This window comes from Asterias amurensis, chromosome 11 (genome assembly GCF_032118995.1).
Source record: "Asterias amurensis chromosome 11, ASM3211899v1".
NCBI classification, from domain to species: domain Eukaryota; kingdom Metazoa; phylum Echinodermata; class Asteroidea; order Forcipulatida; family Asteriidae; genus Asterias; species Asterias amurensis.
The window spans coordinates 14941991-14965784 of record NC_092658.1 but is presented as its reverse complement, the minus strand read 5'-3'; the positions used below and the strand labels follow the sequence as shown (position 1 = coordinate 14965784).

Below are 23794 nucleotides of genomic sequence, written 5' to 3'. Positions count from 1 at the left end.
CAGGATTCTTGAAAGGTCGGTCGTTGCATTTCCCAGATTGGAACGAGATGGATCAGAACCTAATTTAGGGTTGTGGCTTCACGGCTCATCTTGGTCATTGACTTTCAGCCAGGTTTTTGTTTGTGTGGATACTGGAGAGCCTTGTTTGTCTCAATGACACACTGTGTGCAACTTCTTGCGCACTTGTATCAAGGAATGATGCCCTCTTATAGAGAATACAGACATGTGAAATTTCCTCTTGTAACCTGATTTCCTCTTTGGGGTTTTGATTTTCCTCTTTTTTCTTCACTTTCTGTGTACAAAAGTAGAGGAATATTATCTTTTGCTCTTTTTTCCAGCCTGGTTTTCTCTTAATTACTTAATTTCTTTCATGGATACATATATTAGGTTGGTAGAATATGAATAAATAAATAAATAAATAAATAAGTAGAGTGTCATGGCCGAGTGGTTAAGAGCATCGAATTCAAGTTCTGGTGCTAATTCACCGGACTGTGGGTTCGAATCCCGGTCGTGACACTTGTGTCCTTGAGCAAGATACTTTACTATAATTGCTTCTCTTTACCCAGGGGTATAAATGGGTACCTGCGAGGGTAGAGGTTGATATTGTGAATGAAAAGCTTTCGGAGCGCCACGGCAGCTCGGGGCTGTATACTCCCTAATGGGAGCTGAGAAAGATTAAAGGGATGTTTATTGGCCCAATGACCAGGGGACTAATGTAAAGCGCATTGATACAGTTTATTGTGAAATGCGCTATATAAGAACTTGTTATTATTATTATGTAAATCACGTGCCTGAGAATAGCAAATGCTACCCCAAATTAGGTGCTACTAAAAAATCATGCCACTTGAAGGGCTTACAATGTATACTAATAGCCAGTGTACACAAAATAAGTTCAATCTAAATATTTTGCAATGCAAAAATTGCTGGATGAGATTGTTCCCGGCTTGACTCTCTGTCCATGCATCAGTGTTTAACATGTACATGTAGCTTGGAACTCACCTCTGTAGTACATGTACTATAGCCGAGTGCTTGGTAATAAGCAATGGCAGGTGCTGAATGATCCCTTTATAATACTGAGTTTCCAATGTTAATTGAACCACTTTGTCTGTGGTGATGTGTATCGTCATTGTGACCAGGGCAGCGGGAACACCAGAGCAGTGGTGATAGGTACATGTAATCGTAAAACTCCCAACCATCTATTTGTACAAAACTGCACCTCAGTAAGATGTTACAAACAATGCGTGCGACTAATAAATGTTGGGGTGATTTGCTAATAAACATTCTTCTTTTCACTGAGATGAAATTTTGTTCTTTATTCGGGGGGCCTTGTTTTTCAAAATGTGCCTTCAATGAATTTAAAATTAAGCACCGTTTTTTTTTCCTGCGAATGCATTGCAAATGTTGACGTCACAGGCGAATATTTCGCAGGAGATCAGCACAGTTCAAGTGATGCAAATTTTTCATTGCGAGTGACGCGAAAATGTGTATCACATTCGCATTTGCAGGAAGTATGAAACGGGCTTAACTAAATGTCTTGAAGGCCCATTCAGTGAGGGATTCCTTTAGCAGAGCTGCCACCTCTACCTGATAGTGCAGAAAGTTCCCTGAAAGTAAACATATCTTTCCAGGTGTTTATGTGCATGCTTCGTTTTTGAAAGGGCAAGGGCACTGAGGCATTTCCCCCTTGGTAAACGTGGTAGTGTTGTGGTCAAGGGCACCCTATGAGGAAATTGTAAATTTCTACTCTACTACTAGCACATTAAGGGCATCAAGGCAATGACCAGGGAGCAGGGAAGCAATCGCCTTCATTGCCTCTGTGAAGTATCAGGCCTGTCTTTCCATCATTCTATTAATTAACAATTTAGGAATTCTCCCTGATTATGGAGATTTGTCCCCATTACATGTTCAGCGTTAGGGACCTATTCTATCTCCCTGATTGTTGTACAAAATGATACTGATTTTCAGATGCAGCACTGATTTAGCCTGGACCAAAAAAAACACTTGGAGAAAATTCTTTTTTGTACCTTACCTTTCCATGCCTTTCTTTGTTATTAAATCAGTTGTGTGCATTAGAGAGTGGCGTTGCCCTTTCAAGAAGACTACCTGCCTTTATAATCTTATAATTTACCCACTAGTGTTTACACCACGTTGCAATTTTAGTGCAGTTAATGGAATCCTATTGTAAATAATACAGTACACTATTTTATACGGGAATGAAACCATTAATGCAAACAGTGCACACAAAATGAATGGTATTGTGTTCACCATTCGATATTACACAGAATCAACGATCGTTTCTGAGTGCAATGGTGAGACAGGCCTGGCATTTCATCTTAAGGTCGATTTATAGTCGGTGGCGCTATGGTCGCGCGACGGAAATCTTGCGCGCAATTCTAATACTGAGGCCTCAAAACCGTGTCTTTTTATGATCGCACGTCAAGATTTCCGAGCCCGACCATCGCGCGACCGACTATAACTCGGCCTTTACACTGCTAAAATGGTATTCTTGAAATAAGAAAAACATCTTTTTGTGTCACTCCCAAGAAAAAGTTTCTTGGGAGTGACACAAGAAATATTTTCTCAAAATAAGATGTTTTTCTTGTTTTAAAATACCGTTTTTAGCAGTGTATGAGAGGGCAAGGTCTTTTTACTTTGCAAAGGGCACTCCCATTAGACCATCTTTTGGGAAGAACAAAACCAGGGCAACAGAGGCTGTGGGAGTATTATTCCAGGCATGTTGGGAATATTTCCATGAGTTGAAATGTGGAATTTACCCTTCAACGGGGCCATGGGACATTTGTATCTTTCATTTTTTGAAAAAGAATAATCAGGATTGCAAATCATTCATTATTTGTTGTAAACATCAAAGTATATAATTTTCATTTGATTGGAGAATAAAATGACTAAATAAACAAATTGTACAAAATTGATGGTTACTAGAATAAGGTTACTGGCCAAAGTACAAATTCATACAATCTACGACTGGTATCCTGCTCATTTCTTCTTGAAATTGGGCCTTTGGATACTAGCACGTTTCTTTACACAACCTGGGCCCAACTTCATAGAGCTGCTTAAAGGAACACGTTGCCTTGGATCGGACGAGTTGGTCAAAACAAAAGCGTTTGTAACCGTTTTTTATAAAATGCATATGGTTGGAAAGATGTTTTAAAAGTAGAATACAATGATCCACACAAGTTTGCCTCGAAATTGCGTGGTTTTCCTTCTACTGTGCGAACTAACATGGTCGGCCATTTATGGGAGTCAAAATTTTGACCCCCATAAATGGCCGACGTGTTAGTCGACGAGGTAAAAGGAAAACCACGCAATTTCGAGGCATGTTTGTGTGGATCATTGTATTCTACTTTTACAACATCTTTCTACCCATATGCATTTTATAAAAAACGGTTACAAACGCTTTTCAAAGACCAACTCGACCGATCCAAGGCAACGTGTTCCTTTAAGCGCAAACAGTATCTAAGTACAATAAAAAGGTTACCGAAAAAGGCATACATGTATTATACTTGGTTGGGATTCGACTAGAAAATTGTTAAGCAATAGTTTCTGCTTAAATAGCTCTATGAAATTGGGCCCAACCCTTTGTCATTAGTATATTATCCTTCCCAGTACATGTATTATGTGTAAACTTTAAGTCATCGTAAGTCAACATAGAGTTATCAAATCACTTGTCAAATAGTCATCACCATATTTTAACCAAGCGAAGTGAGACATCACAATCGTAAGAGAGTGCAGTAATTAAATTTGTCTGTTCTTTTTTTCCCCCTCCTTGTCTTCCCCGATTGTCTCCTAGATCTGGGACACAGCTGGCCAGGAGAGGTTCCGCAGTGTCACGCATGCATACTACAGGGACGCACATGCGCTACTCCTACTATTTGACGTGACGAACAGGCAATCCTTTGATAATATTAGAGTGAGTATATAATAGTAGGACTACCATTAGGAATGGTTGAATACCCTACCAGGTTCATCGTTTGCATTTTCCATTCCCTAAATTCTCTTTGATTCCTTGTTTCTAGATGCCAGTTGGGAATTCCTGTTGGGAGATACTCAAATTCTTGACTGAGAAATTCTAACCAATGGACCTAGTTGTCAAAGTACATGTACATAAAGTCTTTAGTGTTACATGGGATTTGAGGCATTGTATGTTCTAAGCTTGGGCGATATCGATTTATTTTATTCACGATATATCGCCGACAATATATCGCGATATTTGATTAATTAAATTTGACATCATCAGTCTTCAAACTCCAAGTGAAAGTTGTAGAAGAGACAGTCCTAGCATAAGAGAGGTGTTCTAATGACCTATTCTTCTGGTTTTACTCCAAACCTATGGGGTGCAAGATGTCTCAGCTAGCAAATACATCGCGATATTTAATCGATATCGCGATATATAGCGATTATCGCGATATATCACGATATATCGATATTTCGATTAAAACCAAATCCATCCGATATCGAAATCAGTTCCAAATTAATATCGCGATATTCGATAATATCGTGATATCGCCCAAGCTTAGTATGTTCAAGTATCAATATACACTGTATATTTGGTTTACAGTAACACCATGTGTGTACTACTGTACTTGCCAGGTAGATTGTTCTTTTGAGAACTACCTTGCTTTATGTTCTACTACCGCATCATAGATTTTCAGAATTTTGAAGACTTCTCAGTATTAAAAAGAACTGTCCTGCTTTTAAACTACTACCTGGGCGTAAGGTAGAAAAACAGCCAGGACTACTACTTTAGCTTTAGTGGACCGAGGGTGTTTCCCGTTATTCTTTAATGTTTTATTTTACCAACATTGTGAAAAGGGACTGACTCTGAGATAAACAGGATTGTGTAATGGGACAGCTACACAGACAGAGGAATAATGAAAGTTTAATTTTGTATTGGCCCAATTCACCTGACGTCATCATCACAATAATTAAATCTCAGTGGGGCTATCTGGCATGTTTGGAGTTTCAATGTCTCGTTGTGGTTTACAGTGAACCATGCAAGGGTGTGGATACAAAAACTACTTGACCAAGCAAAGGGTTAGCAAAAAGATGAACCTTTTGTCATTGGTTTTTACCTTTAAGAAAACATGCGGAAAACTGTTTGTATTCAAATAATTCAGGTCTGAATTGCGTTCTTGAAGGGAAACAGCAATTTTCCTCTGGTATGGGGCACTTGTACAGGTGTATGAGGAAAATGCTACATTCTTTAAGTAATTTGTATTGGAACTTTGCAAAGGGCACCACAGCAAAAGCACAGGGCACCAAGGCAAATTCTGTGTGTGTCGTTAGTTATTTCAAGGCCTGAAAAATTATACAGTTGTGCTTTTGTGTAGGGAATGAGATCATGTTTTTAAGGTTTTGTACAGAGAATGGTACAGGTACATGTTTTTATAATAATTTAGAAGAGTTGAAAAGACCCAAGCATCTCCTTCATTTGTGTAAGAGCCGGATCGAAACACTATCTCCATGCAACTCTTTCCTACATTGTACGAGCAACCAATGCAGGTCACAATGCAAACGTGCAGCAATTGGTCAATTCAATTAAGTTAAGTAAAATACCACCTCCACTGTTCAAACTTGTACAGTCTGAATTAAGCCAAGTCCTTCTACTGAATAGACATATACCGTGGGAAGTACACATTGTCTAGGCTTGAACCGCAACCTTTCTCAGTGTATAAATACGTCTCCTTTTGCAAATGCTGGGCACCGGTCGGTCGAGTGCGTATGTCAACTTAATTTGTAGCCAGCGACGTGCTCGTGGCATTCACAGTATAATTTAGAGATAGTAAAACGTTCTTCCTCCATTGAATTCAGCGTGCATTATTCACAGCTGCAGGGCATCAGGTTTTCCCGTGAGCAAATACTTCATGATAGGGATGCGACGTCGACACACAAGACCCTGAAAAGTCACCCTAAGTCAAGAAATCTATACAAGCATTTCTTCTCTTTCGCAGCTGATCCTTCTTCAAAAACTTGTGTTTTTGTTGAAAGGGCAGGTGTGGGAAGTGCGGTATCTTATTTTTCGGTCAGCCGGTCATTTGACTTTCAATCTTGATCTACATTTTTCCTGGAATGCATGTTTATCGACATCTTAAATGAAACAAATTCTGAGGGACAATAACTCTCTTGCATGGCAGTCTTGACGGACCGCGCATACAACATTCAGAGAACTCACATTGAGGATATACAGTATACATTATTGTGAAAAATGTGAAACAACATTGAAACTTGCCTACAGTAGAAAGTTTCTTTTAAAAAACATTTGGCAAAAGAATCATACAGATTAAAGACAAATATAATTGGCTGTCCCCTTTTGTTATACATGTACATCTTTGTCTTTTGATTTGATTTGATTTGATTTAAATTATTTTGAAGAGGGAAAAAAGCAACAAAACATGGCATATTACAAATAAAGTTCAGAATTTACATCCCTCAAAATGCGCATTTTTATTCAAGGATTAGCCCAACAAAGCTAATAACTTGGGTTTTTTCCCATGGGTTCTTACAAAAACAGCAAAAGCAAGTTATAGGAACAATTTACATAATAAACTATGAGAGTTACATGTAGGCGTAGGATTTCATCTTTGTGAGGAGCGTTTCTGTCACAAAAAAGCTGGTAGCACCAACATGACCAGGGCCAAGATCAGGGCAACAGCGGCCATTACCTAATTTGTAAGTTCCAGAATTTATTCCTAGGTCCTTTATCTTTTGACCACGACCCTTCAAGAATTTGACTGGTTGTTTTAAAGAAGACTGAGTACATTTTTTGCTTTCATAAATTTAACCTTTTCATTACCAGGCATAAAAATTACTGAAAAAATACTGTGTAGTACAAAACTTTTTGTAAAATTTAGCAATTCTTGTGCTCAAGGTATTTATGAGTGCACTTTTATGACTATTTATGTGTGTATTAAAGGCTCTGTAAACCATGCTTCACTGCCCAAATCAAAATTGGCAAACTGTCATTATTGGAGCCAGGAGAAAAGCAAACTTCAACAGTAAAGCAAAAATGTTTTATTAGTGTTTAGTTCCCGAGCTTATTGCTCAAAAGGAAGCTACAGTAGTACATTTATATATACAGTATAACCATAGACAGAGATGCCAAGTCCAGAGGCCAGCTATGCGTGAGATTTTTCAAAGCTCACGGTACGCATATTGGTTGGCTTGGGTGGGTAGTGTGTGAAAGCATTCACCCATCATCACTGAGGCCCTGCAGCCGATTTCACGAAATGCTCCAGTTAGGACGAGTCAGCTCTTCCTGACTCAGGATGGGTTTAATGCATCTTAACGTCTATGTATACTGAACTTAACTCACCCCAACTCCTAAGATTAATCCTAAGTTAGGAAGAGTTTTGTGAAATAGAAAGCTGGTTCAATTGGAGGCAAAATGTGAGCACACAGTTGTGCGTGAGTTCTCTTTCTGGGCCTGGTAGTCTTCTCCAGGCCCTCTGATTTTCCTCCTTCTGTAAAAAATCAAAGACTTTGAAGGTCCACATTTAACTGTGCTTCCGTTAATATGGGTCGATATGGCTGGCTGCCGAAGGTGCCCTTGCATGCCTGCGACTCATTTTGTAGGCCGCGTCCTTCGCAACTCAGCTTCTCAGCTGCGGCTAGGGCTGATTAGCTTCCCAATTATAAATGAATATCATGTTATGTTTCATTAAAACATTGATTTAATGTTTTCTATGCTGGTTTCTACTGTAAATATACTCACATTACAAACGTGGACATGTGCAAACATGTAAACAGTTATATATTTGTTGTTGTTTAAATCCTTTGTCAATAAAACATGTACATGTAGTTAAAGATCACCGAAAAAATCTGCAAAAGTGCAGTTCTAATTCACTGTAATGTTCACCGTACAATCAACCAGTACAACAGTTTACTTGTGTTTCAGAATGTATACATTATTTATAACCTCTTGCTCCTTGCCCCCAGCCCTCCCTTTCCCTCCCACTCTCAAGAAATAGAAAGATGAACATTTGGAAGAAGCAAATTTGCATTCTAAAATGAAGCAGTTGCTGTGATATGAGATATGTGGTAAATAAACTTGTGACAAATGGGGCCAAACAGAGCTCAATTTCCCTGTGGAATTGCAGAGGTCTCTGAGACCCAATTAAGTACTTGTCAAATCTCACACTCTCTCCTGGACTTTGGTCAAGAGTGCTTCATGGATCAGGTCAGTTTCTAGTCTTGGTGCAAGACATTGTTATATTCACTATCACTCAACTATCGCGATCCCTGCTCCACTTTTCCTCGCTCACCGCGCACATTACTTTTGAACGATACTCGGCGCTCTTGGAAAACTTCCAGATCACAACACCACACACGGGATCGCAGCTTACAGAAACGCCCTCTATCGGTGGAATAGTTGCGACGTGTGTAGCCCGGTGGCTAGCAGACTACTGTTAAGCAATATTTTTTACCGCTAAGCGACTCTAGGAAATTGGGCCCAGAAGATGATCCCAGCAACTATGACCTTATAACCACCGCAATCTTTGTCAGGATCTCTGAATACCAAAATGGCAAAAATGGTTCTAACATTCATTTCATCAAAGGGTACCAGACTATTATTTTCCTTCGGGCCTCGGTTTGGTTACACTGATTTGTATGGAAGAGAAAACCAAGATTTATGAGTGCGGAGGAATTCTACCTCCATGGTTTGACAAGCAGGGTTGCAAGATCTGCACAACAGTTCACTACACACTGCTAAATATGCCCACAGTGTATTTGTTTTCTACGTGTGCACCAATGCACTGAATAATGTACCGACATGCTGCTCCTAGGAGGCCAAAAATGGTCAATAATATTCCAAAATAACAGCACGGGGCAATTTGACTTTGCTTGCCTAAGCGTTGTGGCGTGTTTGTTTGGTCGATCCTGCAGATCGTTCAAGCTCACCAGTGCGAGTTCCTGGCGAGACTTTTGCAAAATGTGAGATTGTGTACAGTAATTGCTCGGGAGATGTCCCAGTGCCTTGGCTGGCTGGCCGTGTTGCTTAATAATAAAAGCCACTGAAGTCCTCCCTTGGGTCAATGTTAAAGTGCACCACTGATAACGCAGTCAAAATACAGTTATCAAGCTGACATACATTTGTAGGGCATTTACATATACATTGGCTTTGCCAATGAATAAATTAATCAGGATTTTTGATTTGACGTCGTATTCATCATGGTTGTAAAAACACAAGAAATTGCTTGAGAACAAGTTAATTGGCAATTGAGATGAGTTTTACTGATTGATGTTGACAAGTTAAGGGTTATATATGACAAACAGTCTAGTTTCAATATGACATTTAGCCCTGTCGGTCTCAGTAGACTTTAAACCATGGCATCCATCTTTGACCAGCGCCTTGTACTTTGTAACCACAATGCAGTAAGTACTTGGTCTGATTCATTCAGTCGATGGGAAGCATCGATGGCCCTCCAAACACTTTGGTCTATGGTCTTCCATTGCTGTATGCAGCTCTTCCCATAAGCCTTTTTGAGGTATGGCGGACACGATGCTACAACGGTACCAGGCATGTGATTTCTCAGGATTTTTGAACTGCTTAATTTTGAAGAGGAACTAAAATAAGATTACATCTTTAGTATGGGAAAGCATTCTTTAATACTCAACAGAATTGAACGATATTTCATCAGACTCACACTCGACATTTGAACAAAAACACAAGACTGCCAGACTTGTCCGGTCATGATGAGTTTACTTGCGCTGTAGGTCCTACTAAAATCACTGGCCTCCTGTGCCTGTAGTCCAGTGTTAATTTCAAGCCCTGACATACCTGATCAATGTACACACATTCCAGGCCTGGAATTTCATCTTTTAGAGGGCAAGGCTATTTTCATTTTGACAAGGGCACTTCCATTGGAAATTCTTAAAGTCTATGGGAATTTTTGAAAAGGGCACCAAGGCCAAGACCAGGGCAACGGTGGCCATGGCTCGTGGCTTCCGTGAAATTCCAGGCCTGACATTCAGGTGAACATGGACAATTTACCATGTACATGTTGTAACATTTATCAAACACACCTTTACGATTTTGTTATGTTGGGTCCTGCTATTCTATTACTTTCTCTTTTCTGAAGAAATTCTCTGTGGGGTACCACTATACAAAGAAAACCTTGTGAGGTAGCATTGTTGCAAAGTTTTAAAAGTACCAGTCAAGTTGGCATGTGCAAAGGAAATCTTAACTGCACAGTCATCATGAATGTGTGGACAGTCGGCTATCAACCCCTAAGACTCTCCAATCAAAACAACACTCAGTCCGGCAACTCAGGTTACCATGGGATCCAAAAATCACACTGTCCGTCATCATGTACTATAAGTCACCATGCATTGTATTCACAGGTGTACAGGGGAGAACGGGCGCCAACTTATTTTGATCACGGTCTGCGTGTTTTTGTATGGATGGTGGTTCCCCGGAGGGTTACAGAAAAAACACTGTATTGCCTCTCAGTATAACCAGCGCCTCTTGCTCAGAATTTATTTAAGGACTGTTTTTCTTCGGAAGTGAAGGTGCTGCGTTCGTAATGTTGGATAGGTTTTTTATTACAAGTACGATACGAGTGCAGGTACTTGTTAAATGTGAACATAGGAAACAGACCATCCTGCACTGAACATCAGATCAGTGTCATCCATGTTTTTACAAACCTGACTTACAGATTTTTGAGTGAAGAGCATTATTAGTATTATGTGTAGGCGTTTTATTTCTCAGGATTTTTCTTGATTTGACGATTTCTCAATATTTCCCTGGAGGAGTCAGTTGTGCTTGTACAATGTATGAATCTTATATTCAGTTTGGGCAAAGCAATCAATTTGTTACATTTTGTTATAAAAAATAACCCCTGTGCTTTGTCCCTAACTAACCTTTCTGGTGTAACACGCATCATGTTTCTAACCCTACACGAATTAAACCATACACTTGTTTGATGAGCATGCATGCATTCAAAGCTTATTCATTAGAATGGTTTATACAAAAATAACTAGTTCTGAATTGAATTGTATGGAGTAATTGAATATTGTCCACCACAGGGTCGTACTGATGAAGCTTCCATCTCAAGCCAATCTACACCATTCCGCCCTTTAATTTAGTTAGAGTATTTAAAGCACACTGGGTACACGGCTCGGTCTGTTAACAGCGCCAGCCACTGTCCCTGTACAAGTTTTCCTCCCATGCAAGTATAAAACGCACTGTGGTAATTGCTCAAAACAATTGTTAACATAAAAATTTGACTTGGTAGTGAGCAAAGGAGAGCTGTTGATAGTATTTAACACTTTGTGAGAATCGGCTCCCTCTGAAGTAACATAGTTTTTGAGAAAGAGGTAATTTCTCACTCAAATAATAAAAGGCTTTTGGCCTGAAGCCTTTTATAAAGGCATCTGAAAGCACAAATTTGTGCAAACAAGGGTGTTTTTTCTTTTCATTCTCTTCCACCTTCGATAACTAATCGAGACAAAATTTTCACAGATTTGTTATTTTATGCATACTCACAGATTTGTTATTTTATGCATAAGAAACACCAAGTGAGCATACTGGTCTTGAACAATTACATTGTACTACCAAAGGTGTCCAGTACCTTTAAAACAGACTAGGGGTGCAGTGCCCTATGCACAATATTAATATAATTACACCCATCACAAATGCTAGTGTCTGCATTCAGACTAGATCATGTACACGATACACATCATCTACAGGCTGAACATGTCAGGGACACATCTTGTTGCAAAAAAAAAAACTCCAGGCTCAAGTATGTCCCCCTTCTTTTTTCTCCATTGGTTGATGGCATGGTGCGGGGGCTGTTGCGTGGGCGAGGAGGAGACAGGATTGAGCAGACTGGGGATGGAGATTGACTTAAATTATCCGCCGGGCTGTTTGCTTGCTGCATGGTTATGTTCTTTCCTCATCAATGCATTTTGAATCTAAAGATAGAATTATGACAGTTTTTTCTCCATTTAGACTTCAGACTTCAGATTGCCATTGGCAGCACAAGTTTGAGTTGGATTCAATTAGACATTTTAACTAAACAGTTTGTACATGTATGCACATGAACAAGTAAGAAAGATTGTTAGTTCAATTGTCGGTAAATTAATTTTAGGATAGGCTGTATTGAATTTTAAAAACATAATTTGCTGTATGTACTCACCAGTATTTGAGCACCAGATTTTATTTTATTTGTTTGTCTTTAATGGGTTTATCTTCTATGAAATCTGTGGATGTTCTCAAAGGGAACAATAACTGTCTATGTACAGTAAAATTGAAACACAATTTTTTGTTAACTTTGGTAAAGACTGTGTGCAAGTCTGGTGGGTATTTGAACATAAAAGTGCGCAATTTGTTTCTAATAATACGCAGACTTGAGGGACTTTATCTGCTGCCACCTACATGAACAGTCAGAGTCTTACATTGGTCGTTGACATCATCACCAATGTGACAGGCTTTGAACTAACCCACGGCACCCACAGCAATTGCAGTGGTGCCATGTGCTTTTGCTGTGGTGCCCTTTGCAAAGCTCCAATACAAAGTTGTATTTTCCTCCTGTAGATGTGCCACTTATAGACCAAGGCTTTATCATGCTGTCACCATCTTGGTCATGTACCCTGTTTCCATAACAGTAATGAGTGCTAACATTCATTGCGCAAACATGGCACCAGACTATTATTTTGTCCAGCCTCAGTTTGGTTACCATGAGTTGGATTCGAGTAAAATCAAGATGGCCACACCCTGATAAAGGTCTATACCAGAGGAAAATTGCTGTGCCTCGCTACAAAAATGAAATTGAAGGTCTGTTGAGATACATGGGCAAATGTACATACTAATGGGCACAAAAGTGTGACTTGGGAGGGGAACATGGGATAGTAGTGGCAAAATGAAGTATGTTGTCTCTGTCTGCGTACATGTTCATTCAAAGGCAAATGAGGATTGTGGTTAAAAAACAAATAGGTAAATGAACGCGTATTTAAGAAACTGGAGGAGATAATTCTTTAAGATTCATGCATTTGTTTTCGTTCCATACTATGAGACGAAAACATACATTTTTTTTTTTTCATTTTGCAGAAGTTATATTTAAGAAAAAATGTATTGCCCAATTTGTCCAGATACCAATTCTACACGCGTTAGGAAAAGTTACCAGTCAAAATAAGCAAAGCTTCTTCCCAGGCTAATAAAAAGTGATAAGCTCAAAAAACAATTTTAAACGTACAAACAAGGTCAGAATTTTGTCTGTCCAATGTTCGTACATGATTTACTTCCAGTTATTGCCTTGATACCTGCGGGAATATCTCAGTTTTAGTGCTTAACAATCTTTAAGGGTTAGAAGAGTGAGTGGTACAATATATTGTTTTGTTTCTGTATTCTTTCCTTTCAAGGCCATGGTTTGCCTGTCTTAGTAACATACCTAACACTTTTCAAATATGACCTTGTAATTTCTAAAAGTACGGATATGTGTATTGTGCTCATTGGCTCAAGGAGTTCGGTAAGCGAGATGCAAACAGTTTTTTTTTAAGTGAAAAACACACAATTGGTTGTGAGGTAGAAGAATAAGTCAACTTGCAAACTGCGTACCAATAATGTATGGTCTACCTTCATGGTACGACAGGGCTTAATTTTTGGGCAGCAAGGCTTATCGCTTAAAACTTTTACTGGACTTTGTTACAAGACTGGACTCAAAATGACGTTCTACAAAGTTTTCCCAAAGTTAAAGCTGTTTTGGAACAATCACTAAGAGAAGAATTATTTCATTTTGCTTATGGGTAGTCAATATGAAATGGAAAGATATTTGTATAAATCAGTTTAAATTAAAAATGCAGTGAGGCGTTATTATTGAAAAACACAAGGCCGTAAGTTTACTGGCCCAATGCTAAAATCACTGGCCTAGGGCCTGTGGTTCAGTGTTAATTTCGAGCCCTGTACGCAAACAAGTACAGAAAAGTCAAACATATAAATAACTACTTCACAAATGTATACTGTACTCGTAATTTGCATATTTCTAAACAAGAGTACAGCCTTGGGTTTATTTCCTGTGAATGTCTGGCAGAGAATTTGCCTGTCCATGCTAGAGTTACCCATCGCACCGTCTCCATGACGTGATGGACTTTAGGAATACACGGCCAAGCCGATGGAAATATTGCCCGGCAGTAAAGCTTGGTGTGGAGTTACGGCCAGACGATGTCGACGTGGTCTTCAGGACGAGATAGGATGAAGCGTCATCTGGTATTGATGTTGAGTATGGAGAATGTCGACTACAGTGACACAATCTTTTTTACACTAACTAGAGTTGACACTAGTGGTTATTGTGTACAAATTTCCGGGACAGATTAATATTGTTCTTTCAAGTATATACAGTACTGTACTATGTACGTATGCACATGTCCAGTATGTTTGCACTCGATGTATGTCTATGTGTTTAAATAATCATACATTACATCTATTGTAAAATGTAACACAAAAGTTACTGATATTGCTAATTGAAACCAATATTGTATATAAAGGGAAGGCGAAATGTACAATAATATGGTAAACGTCTATGAACACGTCTACATCACGATGGAGATTCCATCCACATACTTTTTTGCAAGTTAATCAAAACTAAGAAGAAAAAGAACATGCATAGATTTCATACATTTGTATAGTGTAAAATACGTCCAATGTATATTGCGCCTATTGCACATGTTTTGGGGGATTACTTTCAATATGGCGAGGTGCACATTTTAAGGAATACAAGTAGAGCTCACAAGGGTGGAAAGCTATAACATCAAAAATGTAGTTCGTAATATTAATAATCAGTTTTGATATAGAGCTTTACACACAACAGAAGGGTGTCTCATAAGCGCTTTGACATTATTACCCCTTGATCACTGTGCCATTTTTAACTCATTCCTTAAACCATCTCAGCTCCCTGGGGAGTATACTGAGCCCATGCAACAAGTATGCGCTACTCAGCTAAATCAATTACAAGAACTATCTCTGTCCTCGCAGGTCCCATTTACCCCCCGGGTGGAGAGAAACATTTATGGTTAAGTGTCTTGCTCAAGGACACAATTGTCATGACCGGGACTTGAACCCACACTCTGCTGAACAGAAACACCAGAGCTTGAGTTCGGTGCTCTTATCCGCTCAGCCACGACACCCCGAATTAGTATTGGTGGTTCTAAGCAGAACCGATGGAGTCTCTTCTCAAAACCACCAATCACTCAAAAATAAGATCTACATGTAACTACAGTGTGTCACCACAAATTTCATAGGATATTCCCTCTTCTCACTGCAACTATGTTTCGTCAGCGAGTGGGAAAGATATTCAGTTCGTCTCCTGGGCATTAACCCAGAGATTAAAAAAAAAAAGTCCAGACGTCATTTGTGATTGCTAATTCATGTTCATTATGATGTTCTGCACATTACCATGTAATTCTAGACAGCAACTTCTACAGAGGGTAGTATCTCAAATCCAATAGTGGCTTACTTCTAATGCTTCAAATCCGCATCCAATCATGGATGGAGGTCCCAGGTACTTTGAATCCTTATTAAAGGCAGTGGACACTATTGGTAATTACTCAAAATAATGATTACCATAAAATCTTACTTGGTCACGAGTAATGGGGAGAGGTTGATAGTATATAACATTGTGAGAAACGGCTCCCTCTGAAGTGACATAGTTTTCGAGAAAGAAGTAATTTTCCATGGATTTAATTTTGAGAACTTAAGTTTAGAATTTGAGGTCGAGAAATCAATCATCTGAAAGCACACAACTTCGTGTGACAAGGGTGTTTTTTTCTGTCATAGTTATATTGCAACTTCGACGACTAATCAAGCTCAAATTTTCACAGGTTTGTTATTTTATGCATATGTTGAGATACACCAAGTGAAAAGAATGGTCTTTGACAATTACCAATACTAAATAGTGTCCAGTGTCTTTAAAGGAAGTTTGTAAAAGTACGTAGGGTACTTGTACCTTACACGTTAAAATAATTGTTGTTAGGTTTTACCCTTTCACCAATGTGTGCAAGCACTTAGTACAAGTTCTGTGAAAAGAATCACAGGCATATTACTCGGGTGGGATTCGAACCCACGTCCTTTGCAATTCTAGAGCAGATGTCTTACCAACTGGACCACCTGAGATTGCGCGATTGCTAGAGGCAGTTCGAATCCTGTATTTGTTAGCAGCGGGGTAGTGGAATTTTATTATTCGGTGTTTAAATTTACATCTGGAATAAACAGTATAAATCGTTGCGGTACCCACTGTTTAAAAAAGTTAGGAATCGAACTGCCTGGAATGATTGTGGAGACACCATGTACATGTACATGAGTAGGGTTTGAAACAATCCAGCGTGGTTTGCGGAAAAAACACATGCAGTGTACATAAATGTCTCATCTAAATATGATGTGCTTAATTATGGTCCACAAAAATAACTCATGGAAAATTCCCCTTTAAACATAAAAGTCATACTTTTTATTAAACCGCATGAGAAATATTTGTGTAAATTTTTATGATGTTGACGTACATTAAAATATTAAGCTCCTGTAGCCGGGTAGCTCTTATGTAATTAGAGGGTTATTCACACGCACGAAAGACATTTCATATACAGACATGAATGTACCTGCACACATTAGGTGGTAAATGTAATCATGCCCATCATGTTATCGGCTTGTCATCATCACCGGTACAACACTTGTGAGAGTGCACGTAGTAGATGCATGTCCGTTTAATTAAAAAGGGATAAAAATGATGTGTATTAGGGTAAAGCTTAGATGTGCGCTACAATGCTATTATGCATTCAGTGTATAACATGTAGGTATTAAAGGGAAGGTACACGTTTGGTAATTGTCAAAGACCAGTCTTCTCACTTGGTGTATCCCATCATAAGCATACAATAACAAGCCTGTGAAAATCTGAGCTCAATTGGTCATCGGATTTGCGAGAAAATGGTGAAAGAAAAACACCCTTTTTGGACGAATTTGTGTGCTTTCAGATAGAGCAAAAGACTTCTGGCTAGAAGTCTTTTATTACTTTAGTGAGAAATTAACTCTTTCTCAAAAACTACGTTACTTTAGAGGGAGTCGTTTCCCACAATGTTTTATACTATCAACAGCTCTCCAATGCTCGTTACCAAGTCAGTTTTTAAGTTAATATTTGTTTTGAGTAATTACCAAACGTGTACCTTCCCTTTAAACCTTTATCATGCTCTTTTTATATGGCTCTATTGTCAGATGTATATCCTTAGAATTGCCATGAAGGGACGGAAGACAAAATGGCTTTTGTTAAAAGCCTCCAGTTTTTCTTGTATTGTGAGTTACATCGGAGAGTCTGTACATAAATTTGATGGATTCTGGAAAGTCAGGGCCGGGCATCACTTTTAGGCCAAGCAGAGACTGATACAAAGAGATTAATTTTCAGGATTTGTCATTTCTGTGCATGTTTCATGTAGGCCTACTGTACATCACTATATCATACACCAGATCATAAGCAGTTTATCTTGACTTGTATTGTGATTCAAACAAGTCAAAGGCAGAGTATACCTTTGTTTTTAGCTGACCGTTTTAATCCTATAGAAATATAAACTTACTGTACCAGTGAAATTTTCATTCCGTGATAGCATTTTTGAGATGCCGCCAAAAATCTGTAACGATTATCTGCCTACACAGGGAATACACAACCTGAGAAATTCTTCTTCCGTGAAAGTACAGTCCGTAGGTGAACAGTGAACGTGCGGCTAAAAAACAGCTCAGGCTGACCTAGCGGAGCTGGACTGACTGTACACCCTGCTTAAAACTAGCAAGAGTTGTACAGTTGATCAGGTCTACCGGGAGATTGTTCCATATCCTAATGCTATTGGGAAAAAATGACTGTGTGTAGACCTGGGGTTGTTTTGAATCCCTTTCTCTAAAACCACATTGCTTAGAAGGAATTCCTTTCTTAAAATATTGGGTACACCCTTAAGTACAACTTGGACACTTATCCTTTGAATGTGTAGAAGGGAACACTTTCTAACATTATCGACAGCTGCTGTGTGTCGTACCATTGTAAGAGTTGTTCATTTTTTCGAGTTAGGAAAGGGATACCCTCCCTTTAACATGTTTCAGGACAACTTGAACACTTTGGCATATCCTGTGAATTGTGAATTTGTATGCCTAGGAGCACAAGGCCCTTGCATTAAGCTGTAGGCAACACTTTCCTTGTTTCTCTCAATGTGGAGCAGTTGAAACGTTGACAGATTCAAGTTCTATAAACCTTCATCTTGCTATCTTTATACGCTTATTTACATCGATGATTGATGCTTTTGAAGAGCATAACACATGTAACAGCAGTGTTATAATCACGCCGCTTTCAAAGCTTGTCCGTCCTAATTGTTTTAACGTATTATCATCAATAATTAGTCCGTAGGAGTGCATTTTGGCTAACCCAATCAGAAACAGGTTTGAGCTTTAGTAATTTTGATGTACATGTAGCTGTTCAGATCAAACCAAAACAAACTTTTTTTTGGCTCAGTTGGGCTTGCTTTCAAGATGGCCACTGTTGCAGTTTATCATGGGGAAAAAGTCAATGTCGCATGGTACTCCACATATGACAGCAGTTGTGGTTTACCTATAAACAAGGGAATAAAAACGTTCAAAAAAAATAAAAGAAAATGGTAAAACAAGTGTTTCATATTATAGAAAATGACACTCTTCATCATCGTTGTGTTATTGAAAATAAAACACTGACAAATGTCGTGCCTCTCTCAGACATGATCTAAAATTTAATCCATGCGAGACACATACATGAACTGTAAATTATGCATACGCATGATTCATGTTTAGGAAGTGTCTGGTGAAAACTCAACCTCTAAGGTGTGCTAAGGTTTTGGTGAACTTTCTTCTGAGATGTCTGCACCTGTAAAATACATGTAAACGATTTATTTCATTTTTTGGTAGAAAAAGGAGAGGGGGGGGGGGGGGGCGCAACTTGATCCTTGATAAAGATTATTTGACAACAAGATGGTTTTGATGACACTCCAAGTCAATTAGAGTGGAATCACTGACCGGACTCTTCTGGGAAACATTGATCATTAATGTCAGGCCTGAAGGAACTTCTTCTTTGAGAGGGCAAGGCCATTTTAATTTTGGACGCCTTTGCAGACTTGTAAAAATGGCTCTGATAAAAACAGCTCTGATACTGATTCGGAGGGTAATGTATTTCTGTATTCGTTCGGTACTGCACACAAACTCCACTATCGGGATATCAATGGTTCAGGCGCATTGTGACTATAGTAGTGGATTAATAGTGTGGGCGTCTAGGTAACGATACGATAATTGAAATAAAACCTTGGTTTTACAAGTATTTCTTAAAGCATCTTGAATAATACATTGGTCTCATGTCTAGTGGTTTGATTGTCTTCGCGGTTTGATCTTGTTTGTTTTAGCCGTTGAACTGTTGATATTATTCAGGCAGTCAGGTTGGCTCAGTGGTGTCTGTCCATACTATTCACCTCTGTGGACCCCGGTTCGAGCTCGGACCAGAGCCTTGCATGTGGATACGGTTTTTCAGTCCCTACCTGACTGCGTGGGTTTTCCCTTTTAGGGGTTTTCTTTCCACGTCTCAAATTGAAATTTCTTCATTGTCTTCTCTACAAAAAGTTGGTGCGATGTTTTCAATAGGATGCTTTGTCGACTGTTCAAATTTAGATTCCAATTGTAAAACATTGTTAGAAACGACATATCCTTTGAAGTAATGTAGTTTTAGAGAAATATGTAAATTTTAAACCCAAATGTTTGAATCTGAGAGGAGATGGAGGCATGAAGCCTCTCTCGGGGATCTGAAAGCACACAATTCTATGCAGCAGGGGTGGGTTTTTTCCCCCACATTACTTTCTTGCAACTTTGATTACCAAATGTACTAAGTTTGTATAACCCCTGATTGGTTGGTTTATACATGTTGGGATACACCAAGAGAGAATAATGATCTTTGACAATTTACCAAAGTATAACATGCCTTTAAAAAGAAAAATGAGCCCCTGGGCTTTTTTTATGCTAAAAGATGCCCTTTGCACAAGCCTTTGAAATAAGCTTGAATGTCAATGAGAGGAGAGTGTGGGCCTAATGTTCCGTGACATGAAAAAACTCATCTATGATGTCTGGGTCTCGCGGAGAAAGGCTTCATAAGTTAATTTAATTTCTATTCAAGGTGGATAAAAGTACATATTTATTGTCAAAACCCAAGTCCCACTACTGTAATTATCACACCTGCCATTTCTAAACATTTGACCTTTGAGTGGAACGATGTGAAATTCTTCTTTTTAAAGATCAATCCTTTCTTCGATAATATCAAATGATTGCTGACATTTTGTTATGTACACGTACGCGGGTATGTAGGTCACCCGAAACCCAATGTACAGAAAAGGGTGGTGTAATTGAAATCCTTGAACATGTGCAGAAGTGCACAATATCTTGACAGATACAAATTTGTATCGATTGTATATTTGTTCTTTTTACATACTTGGATCTTGATATTAAATAAAATCTGCTTCTTTATTGAACGGATCGCTCCTTGGGAGACCCTCGATAAAGGAGGCACGACGTGTAAACGTGTCGGCTTGATTTAAATTGAGTAGAGAAACAGCGAAGAAGCTTAGAAACCAATTTGTAAGAGGGATAACCAAGGCTCTTTCTTTTTACAAGGATTCATGCTCACTCACTCAGTCTGTCAGCGTTCACAGGATGATTGACATGTGTACAGCAGTTTGTTGTTACTTAGGGAATCTTTGAACACTTTCCATTTTGAACAGCCTCGCCTGCCAGAAAATACCCTGAAATGTTCTATTATAGACTAGGTCAAATTTTTTGTGGGAACAAGGTGGCATGATGTGTAGCCGGTCTCTATGGTCTTATTCTCACTGTATAGATGGATTGCACATGACGTAATTGGCCACATCTTTTATGTGGAACCATACCAGCATGTACGCTTCGCACGACCTCAGCCAATGATGTTGACGAGTGCACGTGCAAGGAGTCTTTTGTGGACGATTGAAAAATACAAATCTTGGTATGGAAAGATACTGTGCACTTTATCAATCTGAAACTGAGATAATAAGGTGTCAAGATGGAGACATACCTGTGGACCTAATTTCATAGCACAAAAGTTAGCTTAGCACATTAACATTATGCTTAACCAGAATTAAGTTTACCAGCCAGAAAATGTACAATGTCACATGTACAACCTGTGACTGGTATTCTGCTTATTTTTTTGCAGAAAGTTGTTGATGTACAAATCTCCGCTTTAAGCATCTCCCTGCAATTAGGCCTTGTACAATGCTGAGTCCCAATGCAACCTGTCTTCACTGCCAGTTAATTGTGTTGGCCTTTATCACCATGGCGGATACTGTTGTAGCTTTATATATATATGCTGCAAGGCCGATGAGCCGTGAAGCTGTGAATATGCATCGCTCCAAGCCAATTCCAGTTAATAATCATGCCCCATGGTGGATAATCAAACCAAAATTACTGCTTGTAGTTATTCTCGCAAATGTTCACAGGATCCTGGAGGTGCCCAATGGGACATTCCTAGTCTCCCACTGTACCCTTACAGGGTTTACTAATTCATAGGCCATGCCCGATCAGTGACTTCGGCTATACAGCTACAGTACAGCTAGATCAGCGTGTCTGCCAGTGTTAAAGATTAGGCAGACGCGCGCTGTAGCTGTAGCCGAAGTCGCCGTTTCAGACATGGCCATAGCCTCCCCTTTAATCACAGTGCCCATGAACCCCTGGAAGAATAAAGCAATCCCTCACTGCATTTGTTATTCACTTGCATTTCAGATCATGGTAGACAGTGTCTTTTCAACAGATATTGTCATGGTAAATGTGACACCAGTGTGTCCAACCTGGTTCCTCCTATCACTATCAGGGTATTTGACTTTGAAACTACCCCCTACATGTAGGCTTTCTACTTCTTTTCACCAGTACCCTCATGCTTTTCTGATGTGTAGAATAACGAGCCATTCAAACAGCCTGTTTTCTGTATCGCAATGTGGAACTCCTCGTCTGGTGCACACTTCCATGATTCATCCTACCATAAAGCAAGCTACATATTAGACTGATTTAAGAGGAATATTAGATCCTACATCCATCCTAAAGCTCCACCGAGTTCCTCTCATCTTTAACATTTTTGTCCTGTTGAGTAGCCCCTTTACCAAGAATGGCTTAATACTAGGTTGTTTGAGAAGAAATTGCATACAAATAAAGGTTTTAAAAAATTATGCCCAGCATGCAACCTTAAATCTGTTTTGGACAGAGTGGAACGATATTAAGCAGTAGTTGCTCGATCTCGTTGCTTGAGGCAAGAAGCTGTGCATTATGGGATGGTGTATGCTGCATCGCTTATAACCAACCATGCTTGGTTTAAAGACATTACTCCGTCTAAATGTTCAACAATTCCAGTGGGTTTGTGTTGAGTATACCATGGAGGAAGAAATATTCCTTGTGCATCAGGCCTTGAATTTCGTTGTTGAAGGTTAACATCAATTTTGGTATTAGGGCAGGGATTAGGGCAGGCATGATATTCTTCCTACTTCAGTCTGTTTTCCGATTTACAAGTATTTCGCCCTTTGAAAATTGTGAAAAATTGTGATTAAATAGCCTGAAATTTCTTTTAAAGCATACACCATGTGCACAGGTCAGTCCTTGTACTTGATAAATGTTCCTACATTTTTCTAAGAACCAAATACCATGCTTTTAAGAGGAAAATGTCAATTTGTATACTATGCAAAGGGCACCACAGCAAAAACACAGGGCACCACAACAATTGCTGTGGGTTATTTCGAGGTGTGCCGTTGGGTTTCTAACTCTATAAAGAATGTCCAAATAAAAACAGTACTTAGTTAGGTTTGTCACTCTCCAATCCAAAGTGTTTGGAATTATGCGGTGATTCTGACATCCTCATGCCATCTCGAGGATGTGTCTGAGAATCGCCATCATTCTTGGTTTACCCATAAGATTAACCCACATCATCTTGTATTATCTCTGTGGGAAGAAAGGAAAGAACATGGTATAGTGGAGAGGTAAGATGAGATCATAGAGGGAGGAAGAGTCGACCCTCTGGGTGTTTGTCTGCTGAGACTCGGTATCTCTAATCCTTGGAGGACACGCTGTCTGCTGTTTGCATGCGCTAGTTTTTCAGCCCAGGCCAGGAACAGTTTGTATGCTGCATGGCCATAAATATGACAATTTTAGTTGCCAGTCTGCTTTGCATTTTACCACAACTGTATTATGTGAGACATAAAATTGTTGAGAAAGTAGAATTCAGCTTTATGTTTGAAGCTTTACAATCACTTGTACTTAGAATGATTGTTTCTCCAAGATACATGTATTTATTATAAAGATGATAACTTTTTTTAACAAACAACACAATATCCCTTCCAACATTCAAATTAGTACATTCACATTTTAGTACATGCTGTACAGGTTATGAAAAGGAAAGAAATAAATCATAAAAATAAGCTCAGGAATGCGAAAGTTGTGAAATGTTCCACAGTGACCTACTTTACATTGTACATGCATACTTACCGCACATGTACCATGTCATGATAGAGTAAGGATGTGATTGAACATTTGGGTATCTGGGTTAAACCTCTCGTGACCAGGTTATTGCCACAGGCACATTTTGTTTGCAGTCAATCCAACACTGTCATTTTAACAAGTTTTCAGGAGGGGCTGTTAATGTGTTTTGTATTCATGGTGGCTTCATGGTATATCACTGGAAAAAAAGAAGCAGCGTGATGAGTCACAGGAGCATCACTGTACAACATGCATCGTTTC

General features: G+C 39.1%; 1 protein-coding gene across 1 annotated transcript in view; it reads left to right on the top strand.

Moving 5' to 3' along the window:
• Positions 1-23794, top strand: part of LOC139943916 (ras-related protein Rab-26-like) — a 54063-nt gene that overhangs the window by 17583 nt on the left and 12686 nt on the right. The window contains exon 4 of the mRNA XM_071940807.1: positions 3809-3928. Within this exon, the coding sequence (XP_071796908.1) occupies positions 3809-3928 (120 nt within the window). The remainder of the gene's footprint in view (positions 1-3808; positions 3929-23794) is intronic.